The sequence below is a fragment of the Balaenoptera musculus genome, chromosome 6, assembly GCF_009873245.2.
Source record: "Balaenoptera musculus isolate JJ_BM4_2016_0621 chromosome 6, mBalMus1.pri.v3, whole genome shotgun sequence".
NCBI lineage: Eukaryota > Metazoa > Chordata > Mammalia > Artiodactyla > Balaenopteridae > Balaenoptera > Balaenoptera musculus.
The window spans coordinates 5,493,502-5,515,617 of record NC_045790.1 but is presented as its reverse complement, the minus strand read 5'-3'; the positions used below and the strand labels follow the sequence as shown (position 1 = coordinate 5,515,617).

Sequence of the window (22,116 nt, the reverse complement as noted above, 5' to 3'; positions counted from 1 at the left end):
ACTAGTAAGGAGATGGAACGGGTAATCAAAAACATTCCAACAAGCAAAAGTCCAGGACCAGTGGCTTCACTGGTGAATTCCACCAATTATTCAAAAAGAATTGGTACCAAATTTTCTCAGACTCGCCCAAAAAATAGAAGAGAACTCTTCCAAACTCATTTTATGAGGCCAGCATTACCACCTTACCCCGATACCAAAACCAGACAAGAATGCCACAGGAAAAGAAGAATTACAGGCTGACGTCCCTGATGAAGATAGATGCAAAATTCCTCAACAAAATATTAGCAAACCAAAATCAGCAATACATTCAAAGGATCATATACCATGATCAATGGGATTTGTTCCAGGAATCAGGGATGGTTCAACATTTGCAAATCAGTCAGTGTGATACACCACATAACAAAATAAAGGATAAAAAAATCATATGATCATCTCAATAGATGCAGAAAAAGCATTTGATAAATTTAACATACATTTATAATAAAGCCTCTCAGCAAAGTGGGTATAAAGGGAATGTTCCTCAACATAATAAAGGCTATATATGACAAGCCCACAGCCAATATCATACTCAACAGTGAAAAGCTGAAAGGATTTCTTTTAAGATCAGGAGCAAGACAGGGATTCCCACTCTCATCACTTTTATTCGACATAGTATTGGAAGTGCTAGCCACAGCAATTAGATAAGGAAAAGAAATAAAAAGAATCCAGATTGGAAAGGAAGAAGTAAAACTGTCACTATTTGCAGATGACATGATACTACTTATATAAAATCCTGAAGACTCAATTAAAAAACTGTTAGAACTAATACATAAATTCAGTAAAGTTGCAGGATACAAAATCAATACACAAAAGTCTGTTGCATTTCTATACAATAATAATGACCTATCAGAAAGAGAAATTTAAAAAGAATCTCATTTATAGTTGCATCAAAAGAGTAAAATACCTAGGAATAAATTTAACCAAGACCTGTATATCAAAAACTGTATATCAAAAACCTGTATATCAGTTTTTGATATTAATGAAAGAAACTGAAGAAGACACAAATAAATGGACAGATATTCCATTCTCTTGGATTGGAAGAATTTAACAAACGTAACTCTGAAATATTGCAGGTTTGGTCCAGACCACCACAAAGAAGCAACTATCACAATAAAATGAGTCACATGAATTTTTTGATTTCTCAGTTCATATAAAAGTTATGTTTATACTATACTATAGTGTAAAGTTATTATTTACGCTATAGTATATACTATATTATGCTATACTTTATACTATACTATAAAGTTATTATCTACACTATACTGTAGTCTATTAAGTGTGCAATAGCATTATGTATAAAAAACAATGTACATACCTTAATTAAAATACTTTTTTGCTAAAAAATGCTAATCATCATCTGAGCCTTCAGCAGGTCATAACCTTTTGGCTGGTGGAGGGTCTTGCCTCGATGTTGATGGCTGCTAACTGATCAGGGGGGGCGGTTGCTGAAGGCTGGGGTAGCTGTGACAGTTCCTTAAAATAAACAACAGTGGAGTCTGCCACATCGATTGACTCTTCCTTTCACAGATGATTTCTCTGTAGCATGACATGCTGTTGGATAGTATTTTACCCACAGTAGAACTTCCTTCAAACCTGGAGTCAATCTTCTCAAACCCTGCCGCTGCTTTATCAGCTGAGTTTATGTCATTTTATAAATCCTTTGTTGTCATTTCAACAATCTTCACAGCATCTTCACCAGGAATAGATTCCATCTTAAGAAACTACTTTCTTTGCTCATCCCCAAGAAGCAATTCCTCATCCGTTCAAGTTTTATCATGAAAGTGCAGCAATTCAATCACATCTTCAGGCTCCACTTCTAATTCTAGTTGTCTTTCTATTTCTACCACATCTCCCCCTACTTCCTCTACTGAAGTCCTTGAACCCTCAAAGTCATCCCTGAAGGTTGGAATTAACTTCTTTCAAACTCCTTTTTAACGCTGATATTTTGACCTCTTCCCATGAATCATGAATGTTCTTAATGGCAACTAGAATGGTGAATTCTTTCCAGAAAGTTTTCCATTTACTTTGCCCAGATCTATCAGAGGAATCACCATCTATGGCAGCTATAGCCTTAGGAAATGTTTTTCTTAAATAATAAGACTTGAAAGTAGAAATTACTCCTTGATCCATGGGCCACAGAATGAACGTTGTGTTAGCAGGCATGAAAACAACATTAATCTCATTGTTCGTCTCCATCAGAGCTCTTGGATGACCAGGTGCATTGTCAATGAGCAATAATATTTTAAAAAGCATCTTTTTCTTGAGCAACAGGTCTCAACAGTGGGCTTAAAATATTCAGTAAACCATGTTGTAAACAGAGGTGCTCTCTTTTATCTTTCATAGTTTCTGTGGCTCAGGAACTTGGGAGTGGTTTGGCTAGGCAATGTGGCTTGTATTTCTCATGAGTTTCAGTTGGATTTTGGCTGACGAACCAGTCATCTTAAGCCTCAAAGGGGGCTGGAAGATCTTCCAAAGTGGCTCCCTCACGTGTCTGGCAAACCGGTGCTTGCTATTGGTAGGAGGACTCAGGTTCCTCCATATGGGCCTTTTTACAGGGCTGCATGAGTTTCCATGTCATGACATGGTGGCAGGCTTCCCCCAAAGCCAGCCATCCAAGAGATCAAGGTGGAAGCTGCAATGCCTTTTATGACCTAGCCTCAGAAGCAAAAACAGGATGATAGCGCAAAAAAAAACATGCTTTCTGTTTTGTTTTGTCTTATTTTTCTCATCCCTTAAGACCGTATTTGGCTGAGATTGAGGGTCAGAACATGATGGAATTATTTTTCATGACCTAAAAAAAAATTATGAGAGAGTGGAGATAACCAGTTGTTGTGGGAATTGTTGAAGGGATCCCGATAGAAACAGAGGTCTCTGTGTTCCAGTGAGGACGCATGGCCCACAGCTAGATGATGGCCAGCCTGTCGGAATCTATCCAGGACCCAAACAAGTTCTGGCACGTTGAGGACCGAAGCGCTGGTTCCTCCAGAGGCAACACCACAAGCTAGAAGTTGATGCTGTTACTGGGAATGATGGTGGTGGTGTGGCTTCTCCAATGACTTTACAGTGGGGTGGGTGGGCAGAGGCAAGTGGGGGCACAAGGCAAAGGGCAGATCTCGTGCGATGCAGAGTGGGGACTTCCTCTGACAAACAGGTATGTGAGCACGCAGAGGAAGACTTTGGGGGCGTCTAGAGACCCCTGGGGATGATCGGAAGGGCATTCACCTGGCAGTCAAGCCCATGGTGTCTCCTTCTATCACAACCTGAGTGCAAAGGACAGTGTGATCTCATTTGTGGACGATGATTATTGATACATTTGCTATATATATCGCATATCATGTACATATGTCACAACCAGCATCTTCTAACCATCAGCCAAGGACAGTATCTAGTGTTTTGTTCCTCCACAAGAACACCCACAGCAAGCAGTCCAACAAATTGTGCTGGAACTAAATGGTGCTGAAGCATTGTTCTATCTGTTATTAGAAGACCCTGTTTTAGTTTTCATACTTTCAAAAAAGGCAAGAAAAAAATCTTTATGTTTTTAACAACTCACGCAGGGTTCTTAAGTTGAAAACTACATCTGTTCAAAGTTTAGGCAATCTGTGAAATTTTATTTTTATAAACCATTTTCAAAATTAGAACACCAAGAGCATCCGGACACCACAAAGCCGCGCATTGGTTTCTGACCATTTCTCAGTTTATAGAGTAGCAAGTGGAACTGTTTTCTCCACCTCAAATGACATTAAAAAGGAAATGTGCTTGGGCTGGAATTGTAGTTGGAATTCTTGCCATGAACTAATAAACAACTGGAAACAAGGGTGATTAGAATGGAAATGACACAGCAGAGGTCTCCAGCAGCGTCACTCTGCATTTACACATCTCAGGGTAAGAAGCTAATTCCCCTGAATGGGTCCCTCTCAGCCAGGAGCTCCTGCGATTTCATCGTCCAGTTGAGGTCCCAAAAGGCAGAGTCATAAAGCAGCCAGGGCTACTCCCTCTTGCAAGAGTTGCATTTTTGGTTATGGAGATTATGGCAAACTTGTGGGAGTTTTGGCGAAAAGTACGTAGAGGAAATAAGAAGAAGACCAAACTAAAAGTTAGTTTTGAGAAGCTTGGTGGGAAATTGCTGAATTTTAAAGTAATGTTGTCTTTACCTCGCGTATTTTGTTCACGAAACTTTCAAATGGTAAGAGACTGTACCCGTCAGTGATTTGCTACTTCACTTTCTTTTTCGGTGTCTATGTTTGGTATGAAAATTCTATGCTTTACCTCCATATTGTTTAAGCATTTTACAGACAAAGTGTGATTCTGTTGTTTTTTGTTAAATGAACAGCTAAAAAACATGGATACTTAAAATTCTCAGACCATTGGGGTAGGAATTAAGGGAGCAAGTGAGGGTCAAGCCGTGGGGAACACATGTGTGTTTCACGTTTTCCCATCTCATCTCCCTAGGTCCTTGGCAGATGGAATAGTTTTACTTTTCCTTATTTTCCTCACATGCAAAACAAGCGGTAGAAAAAGGGACATCACTGAAGGTTAGTATGAGTGCTGTACAGGCAGAAACTTATCTCTAGTGGGGAATGTCCTTGGGTGAGGTGACATTCTGTTACAAAGGGGAGGCTTGATTTAATTAAAAGGTCCAATGCTCTTGGTTTAGGATATGGGGCAAGCTCTATGCATTTCCGCCTGGCACATGGTGGGCACTTGATAAATATTTATTGAAGAATTTCTGCAGCCTGAGCCTTCTTTGTGGCTAGAGATGACATTTATCTTCATAACCCGCAATGGACTCATCAAATCTCAATGATTTATTGAACCATTATTGTCACATAATAAAGTTATGATTGATTTTTAGGGAGGCTATCAGGAAAAATGATGAAATATTATTTATGGAAGATGCTTGAATTTTTAAATAAAAAGTTCAATATGGAGATTCCTCAAAAAATTAAAAATAAAACTACAGTAGGATCCAGCTTAGCCCTCTTCTGGGTATTTTTCCAAAGAATATGAAAACACTAATTTGAAAAAATATTTGCACCCTTATGTTCATTGCAGCATTATTTACAATAGCCAAGATACGGAACAAGGTAAGTGCCTATCAACAGATGAATGGATAAAAGAGATATGGTATATATACACAGTGGAATATTACTTAGCCATAAAAAGATGAAATTTTGCCCTTTGTCACATGGATGGACCTTAAAGTTATTATGCTAAGTGAAACAAGACAGACAAAGATAGACAAACACTGTGTGATTTTAGTCATATGTGGAATGTACAAAACAAACAGACATACAAAAAACAAAATAAATGAACAAGGCAAACCAAAGAAAAACAAACACGTAGACTCAGAGAACAGAGTAGTGGTTACAGAGGGGAAATGGGGGCAAAATGAGTAAAAGGGACCAACTGCATGGTGATTGATGAAAACTAAATTTTTGGTGGTGAGCACTGTAGTGAATACAAAAGTAGAAATATAATGCTGTTCACACGAAACTTATATAATGTTATAAATCAATTTTACCTCAATAAAAAATAAATTTAAAAAGTTCCATCTAAATAGGAGATATTATATTTTAAAATATGGCCGGGAGGGGAGAGAAACACATGATAGCAGTAGGTGAATCATCTTTAGTTCTTGCCACGAGTACTGGACAGATTTATTGCCCTTTTGGTTACACTGTGAGGAAGAATTTGAAATAGTTATTGTTTTGAGAGGAACTGCATCTGCACAGAAGTCCTAGCCATTTATGAAAGCTGTCTTTTGGGAAGAATTCATTATTTTCTGCTCTTTGGGGGAAAGCCCATGATAGGCTACCGTGTCCCCAAACCCAAGGACAGTTTCAAACAAAGCCTCTGAATCCTGCAGCTTTCAGAGAAGTTGGACGAAGTGCTGGCTGCTGTTGGCGGCCAAGGTAGTGGTGCTGCAGCTCTATTTGCTGGGCAGCTTCGTGAGAATCAACTGATTTACATTCACGAGGGGGGGAAGGTCACTTTGTGGGAGAGTCGATTTCGCATTCATCACCACACTTGATTACCTTCTTGGCGATTTCATTTTCTGACATCAAACTAGTCCTTTTGGTTTTGTTCATGCTTTCCCTCAACTGATATATTTTTCTGAGATAAACAAGGGACATATCTGCATACGTCAGATATTATTTTCTGTTGCATCTACTCCAGGCAGGGTAGCCGACACCATGTTGCACAGTGAGGATCACTCGCTGATCGACTTGGGGTGGTCTGGCTTTGACCGGGAAGCCCTCCTCCCCCCCCCCCCCCCCTCCCCCTCCCCTCCCCCTCCCCCTCCTCCCCCTCCCCCTCCCCCTCCTCCTCCCTCCACCGCCCCTCCTTCCCCTCCCTCCTCCTCCCCCTCCTCCTCCCCCTCCTCTCCCTCTCCCTCCCCTCCTCTTCCCCTCCCCCCTCCGCCTCCTCTTCCCTCCCCCCTCCTCCTTCCTCCGCCCCTCCCCCTCCTCCTCCCCCTCCCCCTCCTTGCTCCCCCTCCCCCCTCCTCCTCCTCCTCCCCCTCCCCCTCCTCCTCCCCCCTCCCCTCGCTCCCCCTCCCCCCCCTCCCCTCCTCCTCCCCCTCCCTCCTTGCTCCCCCTCCCCCTCCCCTCCTCCTCCCCCCTCCCCTCCTTCTCCCCCTCCCCCTCCCCCTCCTCTCTCCCCCACCCCCTCCTCGCTCCCCCCCCACCCCTCCTCCTCCTCCCCCCTCTCCCCCTCCCCCCCTCCTCCCCCCCCTCCCCCCCCCTCCCCCCCCCCTCCCCCCTCCCCCCCTCCTCCCCCCTCCTCCTCCTCCACCTCCTCCCCCTCCTCCTCCCCCTCCCCCTCCCCCCCCCCTCCCCCCCCTCCCTCCTCCCCCCCCCTCCCCCCTCCTCCTCCCCCTCCCCCTCCCCCCTCCCCCTCCCTCTCCCCTCCCCCCCTCCCCTCCCCCCCCCCCTCCTCCCCCTCCCCTCCTCCCCCTCCTCCTCCCCTCCCCCTCCCTCCTCCCCCTCCCCCTCCTCCTCCCCCCTCCCCCTCTTCCTCCCCCTCCCCCCCCTCCCCTCCTCCCCCTCCCCCTCCCCCTCCCCTCCCCCTCCCCCCTCCCTCCTTGCTTCCCTCCCCTCCCCTCCCCTCCCCCTCCTTGCTCCCCCTCCCCCTCCCCCCTCCCTCCCCCTCCCCCTCCCCCTCCTTGCTCCCCTCCCCTCCCTCCCCCTCCCCCCTCTCCCTCCCCCCTCCCTCCCCCTCCCCCTCCTTGCTCCCCTCCCCTCCTCCCCCTCCCCTCCCCCTTCCACCCTCCTCCTCCCCCCTCCTCCTCCCCCTCCTCTCCCCTCCCCCTCCCCCCTCCTCCTCCCTCCCCTTCTCCTTCTCCTCTCCTCCTCCATTCCTTCTTCTACCCCCACCAACTCCGAGGGTCTGAGATGATCTATGGGGTCAGCAGGGCTGGATGTCCCCAGGGATGTGACACTGGGAGAAAGGCATCTTGGGACATACATTAGGAAGTCACTTCACAGCTGACAGAGGCAAAGCAACTCTTGTCCCTCAGACCTCAGATTGCACCTTTGTGCCCACGAAGCACAATAACCGTAGGAAATCTTCAAAGGTCACCATATTCTGCTAAGAAACCCTAACTGAATATATAAAGTCAAAATATCTGTAATGTGCATGTGGATCACAGTGTAGTCTATAGGATCCTTAAATATCATTTGTTAATATAGAACATATATCACTATATATGTGAAATTATGCTATATGTTATTCAGGAGACCTGCTTTCTCTTCTGTTAAATCATAATGCCAACCATACCGTTATAATCTCTGTACAGAAGTTTATAAGTAAACTAGGTAAGATACAGATCTCATTCCATAGTGAGTCTGTTGGTTTTTACTTAACTCTTCTCACCCTCATGACATTCTGATTGTCATTTACAGATTGTGGGGCTGCATGGATTTACTGTCACAGTTGGCGCTGTTAGTTATGAGAAGTTAAGATTTGTTCTTAACTTGTTCAGCATTTATACTTCCAGGGCCTAGCACAGTGCCTGGCATGGGATTTTTTTTTTTTTCAAAAATGAAAATTGATTAGTAAAGAAAATCTGGCAAAATCTGGCTTTTGTGGGCTCTCAGAATTCTGGACGGGAAGTCCATGCACGTCTCCCAGGTCTGGCTCTCCCCGAGCCTGTGTGCAGGCTTATGACCTTATGACCCAGCTTATCTAAATCCAGCCTCAGCATCCGTCCCTTCCTCTCGTCCCTGTATGTGTACCTTAGTGTCTCAGACGTGGCGATGAAAACTTTGCAGTCACATCTGACCTCTCTATCCTTGCGCAGGGTGGCAAATCAATGAAAATCTCCCGGGAAGTTTTCTTTACAGATGCTTTTTGCATTCAAAATGTTACTTTCTTTAGTCTTTCTCTCCTTTAATATTTACCTGTTGGTTGATCTTTCCATTTTACCCCTTCTACTTTTACCCTGGCACTTCCTGTTCAAAGCCCCCGAGTGCTTGCCTGCAGTGGGTAAGGGAAAGGTATGCACCTTGGTCTGCATTCTGGCTCCACTGCACCGTCCCAGTTTAACTGCGGCAGCCCAAACGCAGTCCTTTGTCGCTCTCTGTGCTCGCTCGTTCCTACCTGGCCCTCTTCTCCTGCTGGGGCTCCCCCAGGACTCCCAGCCGCGCCAGTTTGTTGCGAGCATTGGACAGACACAGTCCCAGCTCTGCTCGCGGGACGTTTCATCTCCATCCCCTTTAACAATCGATTATTATGGGGATTTGACTTTGGCTTTACAGCTCTTATCTTGAAATTTGGACAGTGATTGCCATGACATGCAAGATGAAATTTAAAAAAGAACAGTTATCGATCTTACGTCAATGGCAGAACACAGAAGGATACAATCCCCCAGTTTGGGCATCCCTTACAGACTCAGGGTGAGGGTCGGGTCCTGCTTGGTCTCCTGTGCAGCCGAGGAAGCCTCCAGGACCCCACCCACGGTCTGCAGGGCTGCCCTGCTCTGCAAGGGGCCCTCCTAGGGACACACCCCGGCCACGTGTTCCGAGGGGACCACATCGTGCTGCGTCAGCTGGTGTGTTTAGCCGTGGGGTGGCTATTCTGCGCCTCTGTTATGTCACCGGTCTCAGGTCCAATGGCATGATTGCCCCAAACACACTGGCATTCACAGGGAAGTCTGAGGTGCCCGAAATGGCTTCTGCAGAGCGCGTGGCTCATGACACAGCCTGTCGCAGTGAAGGGTCTCCTCGGAGGGTCTCCACCGAGGGTCTCCCCCCTCTGCTACTCAGCCACTTGGCTGTTCACGCCTCTGTGTAAAGGACAGTCAGTGCCATCCCAAGGAGGGGATGTCTGTCACCTCGGCCCTGGGGACTTTCTGGTCCCCCTGCAGCACTAGGAGTGGGCAGCCCTTCCCTCAGGGACTGGCCATTTGCTCCTGGTGAGAAGGTATCACAGCTGTGCCCGGTGTACTGACATTGGACCCCAAGCTAACATGGTAAAACATTTGGTTTTACTCATGACACGTGGACACTCTGATTCCCTGATGAAGCCGAATTGTAGGGCACAATGTCCCAGAACTTTGCATTTTGTGGGAATTGACATAGAGAGGCTAATTTTTATTCTTGCCAAATAAGGGCATTAATAAAAATCTACCATCTCCTATACTGTCATAAGAGGAAAAAAAAGCCTAACATTGCTGCATAAAAAGATGTTATTAAATGGAATAGATTTAGCTTTGTGATTCTTATTTTTCTCAGTTCACTGAGGCTGGGTGAAAAGTGGGCCAGGAACTGGTCCACCGGTCCTGAGTTCGGGAATCACGATTCTGCGAACCGAAGTATCCTTGAAGGTCCTCTTTCAGTTCAGCAGCTAATGTACCCCCATCCCCTCCTCTTCCCGCTACGACACGCATCTTTACAACACATTTGAACAACTATTCATATTTGCTGTCTTGGATTGTCCTCTAATGGTTTCGTGTGTGGATATCTTGTCTCTTCCAGCCAGACTGTAATGCTAGGTAAATAGAAGGCACTGACTAGCTAATTATTTGAACTTATTTCTATGATACATGCTGGTTTGCTATTTAGAGGACTGCAGGCTATTCACACGTGTGTGTGTGTGTGTGTGTGGTGTGTGGTGTGTGTGTGTTGTGAAAGTCAGCTGGAGTCCTCTATTTTCATAGGTACATAAAAGAAGGGTGCACATTTCTGAAGAATTAAACGAGCTTTGTGATAAGAAAATAAGCCTGTGGAGTTTTCTCCATCTTCCTCTCTGTTTCCTGCAAGGCTGGAAGGATGAACTCCCTATTGTGTGGACCTGGCCCTGCATTTGAGCAACTGTAAAGTCTCCTCATTTTTGATGATTCAGTGATAATGCAGGGTGTAGCAGGTAGTTGAGATTCTCCCACAAAATATTAGAATTGTTTTTCATTTTAATACGCTTTTTTATTTAAAAAACATTATAAAATGTTTCTTAGAGTGACAGCTGAGCCTCAATATTTATGACTTTCTGATTGCTCTAGCAGTTTAGAAAAAAAATAAAAAGGAGCCCTCAAGTAAAATTTAAGTGGAAAATATTAAAATTCAGAATTATGGACTATTTTTCATTTGAATAAATCCTCACTCTTTGCTGGAAATTTTATGTGCCAGCCCGTTTCCCTATACTTGACAGTCTTTGAAGAAGGACTTAATTTCTTTCTTTGAAGTATATGAACAGAGTTAGTTTTTGAAGATCTGCACAACTCCCTCCCACCCCCCAGCTTCTAGACTCTACTTTTGGCTGCAAACCAAGCACACACACCACCCATCTTGCAAATAAAAGATTCAGTTTGGGACACAAGCGTGGAGCGTATGAGTGAGTGAAATGGACAAACGACGGAACATCATTATCTTTCGGATATTTTAAACTGCTACTACTTACGATATCCACACAGCTGATTTATGGTATGTGCTCAAAACTGTTCAGTCATTTCCCTTTTTGGGAGTTCATGAGTTTTCAGATTCAGATGTATTAAGTCTTGTGCCTCAATTAAATCATATTTCCTTACCCCCAATGCAGCTCTTTAATCACTTTGTGATTTTGTGATTGGTTTCTTTTCTTCAAATAATATGTTTTTCTAACAACTTAATGGAGTATGTTATTAACGTCTGATTAGTCTTTTGAGGAGGGAGGAACAATGTGACTACCTCCCTTCAAGGTGCATGTAATATAACTTCATTACTATTAACTCAAAATGCTGTAAGAGAGATTATGGTGTGCCTAAGAAAACAGAGAAAACGGACATCATTGACAAATAATCTCAGAAAGGGAATAAGGCAGAATCCTCCTTCCCCAAAAATAACTCACTATAAATGAGAATTTTATTATACTTCATTAAAATGTTTACATGTTAGTAAGACCTTAGACCTGCGGCATTTTCTTGTGTTAGTTTTTCCTGACTCATTAATTCTTTCAACATATCTTGATGAGTGACACGGACCCTTGTTCTAGGTGCCGGGAGAATAGTAGCAAATAATTCCGAGAAAAACTCTGCCTTTGTGGGATTGATACTCTCATGAATACGGATGAACTAGTTTATATGTTTTTAAAAGCTTGTTGTGTGAGCTTACTGAACTTTATATAAAAGACTTGATTATATATTGCAGCCTTATTAGTAAAAGAACAAACATGAATCATTTGGGATTAGATTCTTAGGGGAACATGGTGCAGAGGGTGGTGGTGAAACACCCTTTTTCTAGACCTGGGGTCTTAGCAGTAGCAGGTACAGATTGTGGTGCCTGAAATTGACCGAGCGACGAAAAAAGGGACACGGAAAACGGCAATTGTCAGGATTGTTTCCAGAAGGTATGACCATGTTCTCCCAAACATTGTAAAAGGCAGAAGAGAAAACATCCTTGCGTCTGGTCTAAGATAAAGGTTTTACTCAAAACAATATCTAAAAAAAAAAATCTTGGACTTGACCAGTTTTGGAATTTTGAGGATGGGGTAAAATTTTAGGCAGATCTGGCCCTGGTTACGAATGAGAGGAAGGCAGAGTTTGGGAGACACCTCTCTCCATCCCGTTTACCCTGTTCTCCATCTGACTTATCGTGTTACACTCCCTGTGAGGGGTCCATTCTGAAGACCTGGGATTAAACTCCAACTTTGCTATTTGTCACTCGTGTACGTGAAAGAGCCACCTTGCTAAGCCTCAGTTTTCTCATCTACAAAATAAAGATAAGAATATTAAGCTCCGAAAGTATAGATGAAGACTAAATATAATATGCAAATACAATAATATATAAATATAATGTATGTGCAAGTGCTTCGATACAATTAATAACAAGACTTAGCATCATAACTAATACTTCCTTAAGGAATGGAAATAAAACTCTGAGAAACACAGGAACCTCTACATTAAAAGCCTGCCAAATGGAATGGCCAAGCTGTGGATTTGTATGTTGATCAGACGGTGCCTTGGATTAAACCACGCGTGAGGCTTCACGTTTTGCACACGGAAAACCATTTCAAACCCCACTTATTATGATCCCTGGTTACTCACTCTTGCCAGACTGGTCCCAGATGGAACTTTATAAGGGACGTACTTCCTGTAGATATGACCAACTCTAGAACATGGAACGTCAAACATTTCTCCTCCACACATCCAAACCTAAAGAGGGGAAATTAAAAGTATAATAAAAGAGAACAGTACCGTTCATACCAAAAAACCCAAATTATTAGTAAGATTCATACAAAATCGTAAAATCTCTTAAAGTCTCTAAATCAATAATTTCTGTTTATTATCAATGGCTAACCAAGGGAAAAAAACCAAACAAACCACATTAAAAAAACCTAGATTCATAGGAGTATAGAACCAAAATATTAGTTCAGTAAATCTAATTTCCATAGATAACATGTTGACATGTTTTTTATTCTAGTAGAATTTTAACACAACTATTGTAATAAACTGGCATTTAATGCTTAGACATCTTATTTATATAGATATTTGTTTTGACAATCTTGTGAAATCATTAGAAGAAATAACATTGGAATTTGTGTCAGTTAAAAAATTTAAAGTATAAAAATGGAATTTCTAAAATAGGTGAATGAATTAAGCCACATAGGTATATCCATAATTTATCTAGATTCTGAAACTTTCAGTAGAGCTCACCTTAAGAATCAGAGTTGCATTCTAATTTCTCCCCACTCCCAATCTTTTCTTAGGTACAGAAGATAATTGGTTAGTGATGTGAACTCAAGAGATGTTAAACTCAGGGTATCTGTTAAGATGCTGTACTTATATGTAGTAATAAAAATTAATTGGTTATATTTTACCATGACTGCCCACTCAAACCATTAATCATGGTTTTATACAACAGGCTGCTTACTATAAACGGACTAATTATCAAAACATAAATGCAGGCTTCATATATGCTAGATTTTTAGCTATTTTCATTGCAAGAAAATGATTTAAAAAGAGTTAGATACTGTAATGGTTAATTTTTTGTGTCAAAGGCTGCACCAGAGTGTCCAGATAGTTGGTCAAACATTACTCTGGATGTTTCCATGAGGGTGTTTTTTGGATGAGATTAACATTTAAATTGGTGAATTTTGAGTAAAGCAGTTTCTCTCCATGATGTGGGTGGACTTATCCAATCAGTTAAAGGCCCTTGGAGAACAAAGACTGACCTGCCTCAAGCAACAAGGAATTCTGCCAGCAGACTGCCTGCCTTCGAACTTGAAAGGCAACTCTTCCCTGCATCTTCAGCCTGCTGGGCTACCTTGCAGATTTTGGATTTACCAAGCCTCCTCAATCCCAGGAGCCAATTCCCTTAAATAAATCTCTCTCCATGTATGTACCCTGTTGGTTCTGTTTCTCTGGAGAACCCTGACTGATGCAGATACACAGCTTCTTTTAAAGTGAAATATTGGAAGAGAGAAAGAGAAATGTTTATGTCTTAACTTCCATTTGCTTCCAACTTCTTTCACTAAGAGGAATGGCACCCTAAGTAAGACTGGTGAACAAACAGTGATGAATGGAATTCCAAGGGGATGGCAAATGGATTATGAAAACGATACTCAGTTGCTCTAACTCCTGAGACTTCAGGACTACTCATGGTATCAATTTCAACTTGGCTTTAGATGAAGTCATCAGTACTGTGCATAGATCATGTAAAGCTGGGAGGGGCAGAGAACATTCTAAACTACAGTACCAACATCTGGAAAGATCCCGAGAGGCTGGAGCTATATAAGATTAAACATAAAAAGGGTAAATATAAGGACCTGTCCCCAGACCTGCAAAAATCAACTCTTCCAGAGCAGGAGAAGGTAGAAAAAGACTGAGTAGCACAAAACACATCACCAGCAAAATATGGAGAGTTTAGGGATTAAAGGTCTTGATCTATCTACCTGAAGTCTTATGCTAATTTCTGAGAAAATGCTTTATATTCCCTTGTAAAGAGAATTACCAACATGGGGAAGGGATACAAACTGTGTCTTAGAAAAAAACAATTGGGGGCTTCCCTGGTGGCGCAGTGGTTGAGAATCCGCCTGCCAATGCAGGGGACGCAGGTTCGAGCCCTGGTCCGGGAAGATCCCACATGCCGCGGAGAGGCTGGGCCCATGAGCCACAACTACTGAGCCTGCGCGTCTGGAGCCTGTGCTCCGCAGCAAGAGAGGCCGCGATAGTGAGAGGCCCGCGCACCGCGATGAAGAGCGGCCGCCGCTCGCCGCAACTGGAGAAAGCCCTCGCACAGAAACGGAGACCCAACACAGCCAAAAATAAATAAATAAAAAACAAACAAACAAATCCTTCCTTGGCAAAATAAAAACTTGGTAGCCCTAAGCCAATCCCCCCAATTAAAAAAAAAAAAAAACAGTTGGAAGAATGGAGATTTGTAGTCTTGATAAGATAAAATTCAGAGAAGTACTTTTCGAATATATGAAGAATCTAACATTTGGTAGTGATGTTCGTAGAACCCCAAGGAGCTAGGACTAGGATTAATAGGATAGAGCTATAAAGAGACAGATTGCAACCCAGTGGAAGGAGGAAATTTGTAATAGGCAGCTCGGTTAAAGATGAAATGGGCTTCCTGTATTGCTAGGTGCGTTGAAATCCACAGTCGATGACATTTTGTAGACAAGCATGTAACTCTGGTGGACAGTTGATCTAGCTGATATTTTAGGTAATTCTAATAATAAGAGTTAGCATTTATGAATGCTTACTGTGCTCTTTGTCATTTAATGCCCACAACTCAATGACAGACTTTACTATTTCCCCAGTTATACAGGTGGGAACATGGCAGCCTACAGGCTAACTTGCCCAAAGCTGCAGAATTGGCCACATCCAGAACAGAGATATGCGTCCTAGTGGTCTAACTCCAGTGCCCACCTACTAAGTCAATAGTTTATCTACAGAGTCAGCAAACTTTGTTGTAAAGGGCCAGATAGTAAATACTTTAGGCTTTGTGGGTTATATGGTCTTGCAACTATGAAACTTTGCTAAGAAGAGACATGACTGTATTTCAGTAAAACTTTGTTGACATAGTCAGGCAGTGGGTCATAGTTCTCTGGTCCCTGTTCTATAAGATACACAATCCTTTCAAACACTGAAATTCAGGGATTCTAAGATAATACATACGGGAGGTTGCATTTTCCCAACTTAGACACCACAATATCTCCCATTGCACATGCCCCTCTACAATGTGACCTTGGTACCCCCCACTGAGATGTGGGACTATGTCCCCTGTCCTTGAATTTGGGTGTGCTTGTGAATTCTTAGACCTGTAGAGGACAGCAGAAGTGACTGAAGTCATGAACGGCAACATAGCTTCTGCCTGTCCGCTGGGGCACTCGTTTTTGCAAATTTGAGCTGCCATGTAAGAAATCTGACATTGAGACCCCACTGTAGAAAGTTTGGGCCACATGAAAGGTCGCGTGTAGGCACTCGGGTCGACAGCCTCAGCTGTTTTCACCAACATCCAACATCAACTGCTGGGCATGTAGATGAAGATTCCTCTAAATGATTTCAGCCCCTAGCTGTGACCCCAGATACCATGCAGCAGAAGTGAGCTCTCTCCTTTGTACCTTTTCTGAATTTGGGACCCACAGAATCCATGAATTTGATACAATGCTTGTTTTATGCTGTAGATTTTGGGGTGCTTCGTCAGGCAGTAATAACTGGACTACATACTTCCAAATCCATGGTGGAGGTGAACTCTAACACATGATGAAAGTTTACGGGTCACCCACAGATTTTATCTCATCCTATTGTGGGAGATACGGTGCAGGACGTACCCATTTCCATGCTCACTTCTTCCTGGGCTCACTGCCAGGCTATAATCCCCAGCTCCTTGGTATTCAGAAGGAGCTGTATGCTTATTTCTTGCCGGTGGAATGTGGACAGAAGTGATGTGCATCACCTCTGGGCTCAAGTCAGTGAGCGGGGACTTCCTTTCTCCCCTTCATGATTCTCTTTTCCCTCAGAGCCTGATGAATTGCAGAAGATCCAGAGGAGGCCTCTGAGCCCCTAGAAGGTGGTGGAGGCACTAGGCAGATGGGGCCTGAGTGTCTGGAAACCGGGGTGGAGCAGAGCACACAGCTTCCTTCTCTCCCAGGGCTGAAGTGTAGCAGCTGCATGACTGACGCTAAGTTACCGAGATTTGGGGATTATTACAGCAGTTGGTCCACTCTAAGAACCCTGTTTTGTTTGGTTCTATTTTCAGTCTCTTCTGACATTTTAAATCAAATACAGTGAATTTTTTAAGTACAATTTTAATTTTCTCAAAAACTTTATTGAAAAATTGAATCAAACAGCCTGAATATTTGTGAGATTATTTCCTTTTATTAATTGTGCATTTTATTTTTTTTAAATTTATAAATTTATTTATTTATTTTTGTCTGCGTTGGGTCTTCGTTGCTGTGCGCGGGGTTTCTCTAGTTGCGGCGCATGGGGGCTACTCTTGGTTGAGGTGCATGGCCTTCTCATGGCGGTGGCTTCTCTTGTTGCGGAGCACGGGCTCTAGGCACACGGGCTTCGGTAGTTGTGGCTTGCGGGCTCAGTAGTTGTGGCCCACGGGCTCGGTAATTGTGTTGCACGGGCTTAGTTGCTCTGCGACATGTGGGATCTTACCAGATCAGGGCTCGAACCCATGTCCCCTGCATTGGCAGGTGGATTCCCAACCACTGCGCCACCAGGGAAGGCCCAGTTGTGCATTTTAAAGAGAGACAATTTGAAAGTAATTAGACAATAGATGCAGGGGTGGGAAACCGGAGAGCAGAGAATGTTCAGGAGTCCTGTGTGTAATCAAATGTCAGAGGTAAGCAAGTGTCAAGGCAGAGAAGCCTTCCTATCATCCGCAGCTGGGAGAGAGTGATTGGTTGGCCCAGGCGTTTATTCTTCATGAAAAGGGGACTGTATTTCTCTCATCATTTGGTGAGGTGGCCAATCCCTCCTGCGGGACAAAGGGATGGTGACAAAGGAGGACTAGATGCGGGGCCATGCCCGGGGGCAGTGCCTCCCATTCTCTGGCCATAAGCTACTCTGTGGTCCATGTGGTCTTGTAGAATACGCGGACAGGAGGCAGAAGTGGACTAGATACTTCTCATGAGAGTTTGCCAGGGTAAGGACAGCCATAACCGAAAGTTAAATAAATCCTCGTTGCCTTCCTTTCCAAGGTAGGGCAAAAAAATAACCAAACAGACACACAAACATGAAATTCTAATTCTCTTTGGAGGGTCACTGTAATACAGTTTTTAAAGATCTTTCTATGGGTGTGTAACAAATTACCAGAACTTGGTGGCTTCAAACATCACACATTTATTTATGATCTCCCGTTTCTGTGGGTCAGAGGTCATGTGGGCTCCGTGGGGTCCCCTGCCTGGCGTCTCACGAGGCTGAAATCCAGGTGGTGGCTGGACTGAGCGCTTATCTGGAGCCTCCGGGGAAGAACCTGCCTTCAGGCTCATCTAGTTCCTGACAGCTGTAGGACCAGGGCCCGTTTCCTTGCTGGGAATGCCCAGGGCTGCTCCCAGACCCATTCTCAGTTCCTTTTTCCAGGAACTCTCCATCTTAGCCACGGCTAACTGCCCTCACATAGAACCCTTCTCAGGCTTTAAATCTCCCTGACTTCTTGCGCTCCCTGCTGGGGAAAACTTCCTGCTTTAGAGGGGCTCCTATGTTGTAAAGCAACTATACTCCAATACAAATTAAAAAAAAAAAAAAAAAAAGAGCATGGTCTAGCTTGGCTGGGAAAAAAAAAAAAAGACCTTACTGAGTTGTGAGAATTAACTGAGCAAAATAGATTTAAAGGCAGTAGTACAGTTTCTGTAAGAGTACTCACTCAAAAATTTATTGAGTCTCAATCAATCAATCAATCAATCAATCAATCAAGGGGCCCCTGTGATTAGTTTAGGCCCACCAGGGTCATCGTCCTAGCTTAGCGTGAACTGACTGGAAATTACATTTGCCATGACGTTTTTGCCCTGGAATATAACTTAAGTGTAGGAGGAAACCAGGGAAGAGGGGCAGCTTAGAATTCAGCCCACCGCCATCGCCAATGAAGCGAATGTTATGCCTTCTATCGGTAACCTACTCCGAATTCTTAAAATTCTCCCCCTCAGAAATTTTTCTTTATAGCTAAGTCCAATTCAGAAAATGTCTGTCCAGATTTTTTTTAAAATGCTAACATCAGTGTTAAAAAGGAATCCTAGAATTTATTTTTTTCCTCCATATTGCCACTGTGATCACTTAAAAACATGAATCTGAGTCTATCATGCTTCCATTTAAAATCCTTTGGTGGTTTTCTATTGCTGCCAGGGTAGCGTTACAACTCCTGCATAACGATTCCGAAGCCTTGCATTATCTCGTCTTTGCTTAATTGTCCCTCAATCACTGTCTCCTTTCTTGCCCTCCCCTTCCTCCCCCATCTGGTCTATTTTTGATTCTCTAGAAAGGACCAAGTTCCCCTCCTCAGGGCTTGCTGCTGTAAATTTTTCTCTCTAAAGAAATTCTCCCCTTCGTCTTTCCTACCCCTTGACTGTTTCCTAGTTATTTTCCAGATTTCACCTAGATTTGTTAGGACTCCTGTTTTATACTCTCTTTCCATCCCGTACTTCTCTTTTCAGGTAATTCATGAATCAAGTCGACGAATAGGGTAGTGAACACTTACTGTATGCCAGGAATCATTCACTGTTGGAGATTCAAAGTTCTGAACACATGGAACTTTCTTTCAAGTAGAGACAGTGCTTATGACAACTGGAATCAAGTGACTTATTTGCATGTGTGTAATGATTTGCTTCATGTTTAGATAGTAAATACTTGTTGAATATGATCATCTCATTCAATTATGCTTATACTCCTACTTAGGTAGGGGCCCTAAGACCTTCCCCATTTAGTCCTGCTTCTTATGACCTCAGGGCCAACTTGCTTTCACCATAAACTCGATTGTCTCTACTTTCAGAGTTTTTTTTTTTAACATCTTTATTGGAGTATAATTGCTTTACAATGGTGTGTTAGTTTCTGCTCTATAACAAAGTGAATCAGCTATACATAGACATATATCCCCATATCCCCTGCCTCTTGCGTCTCCCTCCCACCCTCCCTATCCCACCTCTCTAGGTGGACACAAAGCACGGAGCTGATCTCCCTGTGCTATGCGGCTGCTTCCCACTAGCTATCTATTTTACATTTGGTAGTGTATATATGTCCATGCCACTCTCTCACCCTGTCACATCTTACCCCTCCCCCTCCCCATATCCTCAAGTCCATTCTCTAGTAGGTCTGTGTCTTTATTCCTGTCTTGCCACTAGGTTCTTCATGACCTTTTTTTTTTTTTTTTCCTTAGATTCCATATATATGTGTTAGCATACGGTATTTGTTTTTCTCTTTCTGACTTACTTCACTCTGTATGACAGACTCTAGGTCCATCCACCTCACTACAAATAACTCAATTTCATTTCTTTCTATGGCTGAGTAATATTCCATTGTATATATGTGCCACATCTTTATCCATTCATCTGTCGATGGACACTTAGGTTGCTTCCATGTCCTGGCTATTGTAAATAGAGCTGCAATGAACATTATGGTACATGACTCTTTTTGAATTATGGTTTTCTCAGGGTTATATGCCCAGTAGTGGGATTGCTGGGTCATATGGTAGTTCTATTTTTAGTTTTTTAAGGAACCTCCAAACTGTTCTCCATAGTGGCTGTATCAATTTACATTCCCACCAACAGTGCAAGAGGGTTCCCTTTTCTCCACACCCTCTCCAGCATTTATTGTTTGTAGACTTTTTGATGATGGCCATTCTGACCAGTGAGGTGATACCTCATTGTAGTTTTGATTTGCATTTCTCTAATGATTAGTGATGTTGAGCATCCTTTCATGTGTTTGTGGGCAATCTGTGTATCTTCTTTGGAGAAATGTCTATTTAGGTCTTCTGCCCATTTTTGGATTGGGTGGTTTTTTGTTTTGTTTTTGTTTTTTTTTTTTTTGGGTGGTTTGTTTTTTTGATATGGAGCTGCATGAGCTGCTTGTATATTTTGGAGATTAATCCTTTGTCAGTTGCTTCGTTTGCAAATATTTTCTCCCATTCTGAGGGTTGTCTTGTTTATGGTTTCCTTTGCTGTGCAAAAGCTTTTAAGTTTCATTAGGTCCCAATTTGTTTATTTTTGTTTTTATTTCCATTTTTCTAGGAGGTGGGTCATAACGGATCTTGCTGTGATTTGTGTCGTAGAGTGTTCTGCCTCTGTTTTCCTCTAAGAGCTTTATAGTGTCTGGCCTTAGATTTAGGTCTTTAATCCATTTTGAGTTTATTTTTGTGTATGGTGTTAGGGAGTGTTCTAATTTCATTCTTTTACGTGTAGCTGTCCAGTTTTTCCAGCACCACTTATCGAAGAGGCTGTCTTTTCTCCGTTGTATATTCTTGCCTCCTTTATCAAAGATAAGTAGAATTGTTTTGCTTTTTTATACCATGGATATCACCACATACTTCTTTTATTTTTTTCAATCTTCAATAGCAATGCCTGTTTCAGTAGAGGGATGCATATCCTGACACACTAGGGAGGTATGTTTGGGTAACAGAGTGGGTATATGGTTCTTTAGGAAAGCACAACTGTTCTGGCATTTCTCAAATCCTATATTTGTTCTGAAAGATGTGGTTTATATTTTTAAAAGACATTTCCTGGTAGCATGATGTGATGATATTCTTTAAAAATATTATGGCATTTGTCATACTTAAGTATCTAATTCTTGGAGAAACGTTTTAGATTTAGAAATAACATGTCTTCTTTTGACAACATAAATATTTTAAAGCAGTGTTATTTTACCCGTGAATGAGCACAGTGTGTTTTTTCCATCATGTAGTTCAAATTGAATGAATAATTGAATGCTTGCCTTATTTTTTAATCACTTTTCAATATCAGCCACAAACTGGAGTTTCGGCACAGAGAATGTTAAATTGAATGGAATCATACAATTACAGCAGTCATATGGAATATGAATTAGTTTCAGTAAGAAATTGGTTGTCAGGAGGTTAATAAGGGAACATTATCAAGTATAAGATGAAGCATAATATACTACATGGAAATGGTGACGTAAATTTAAGAAAAACAATTGTATTAGCGCATTCAGTTCCAAAGCCTGCTCTCCCCCTAATCTCCCCTCCTCCTCTTCTGCCCCTCCCTCCCTCCGCTGTAGCAGTTCTGGCCTCTTTTCTGTTCCTCCGACGTGCCAGACACCCTTCCATCTTAGGGCGTTTGTGCCGGCGGATCCCTCTGTCTGGAATTCTCTCCCCAAACTCCCCATGGCTAGCTCCTCATCTCTTTCAAGTCTTAGCTCCAAATCCTCTGGCCCCAAACACCCTCTCACCGCACACTGTCAGCCCTCCTTACCCCACTCTGTTTCTGTTCTACGGCACTTAACACCTTCTCCCTCACTTATTCATTATGCTTCTTTATTTTTTTAAACTTTTAATTTTATTGATATATTGGAGTACAGTTGATTAACAATGTAGTGTTAATTTCAGTTGTATGACAAAGTGATTCATTATGTTTCTTATTTATCAGCCTCTCTCCCTAAAAATGGCAAGTGTCTTTGTGTGTTTTATTGAGAGATGTATC

General features: G+C 42.8%; 1 protein-coding gene across 1 annotated transcript in view; it reads right to left on the bottom strand.

Moving 5' to 3' along the window:
* The window catches only part of GALNTL6 (polypeptide N-acetylgalactosaminyltransferase like 6), a 1,174,587-nt gene that overhangs the window by 69,984 nt on the left and 1,082,487 nt on the right, over window positions 1-22,116 (bottom strand). Inside the window, 1 exon segment of the mRNA XM_036854715.1 lies at window positions 12,560-12,667. Coding sequence (XP_036710610.1) covers window positions 12,560-12,667 — 108 coding nt within the window.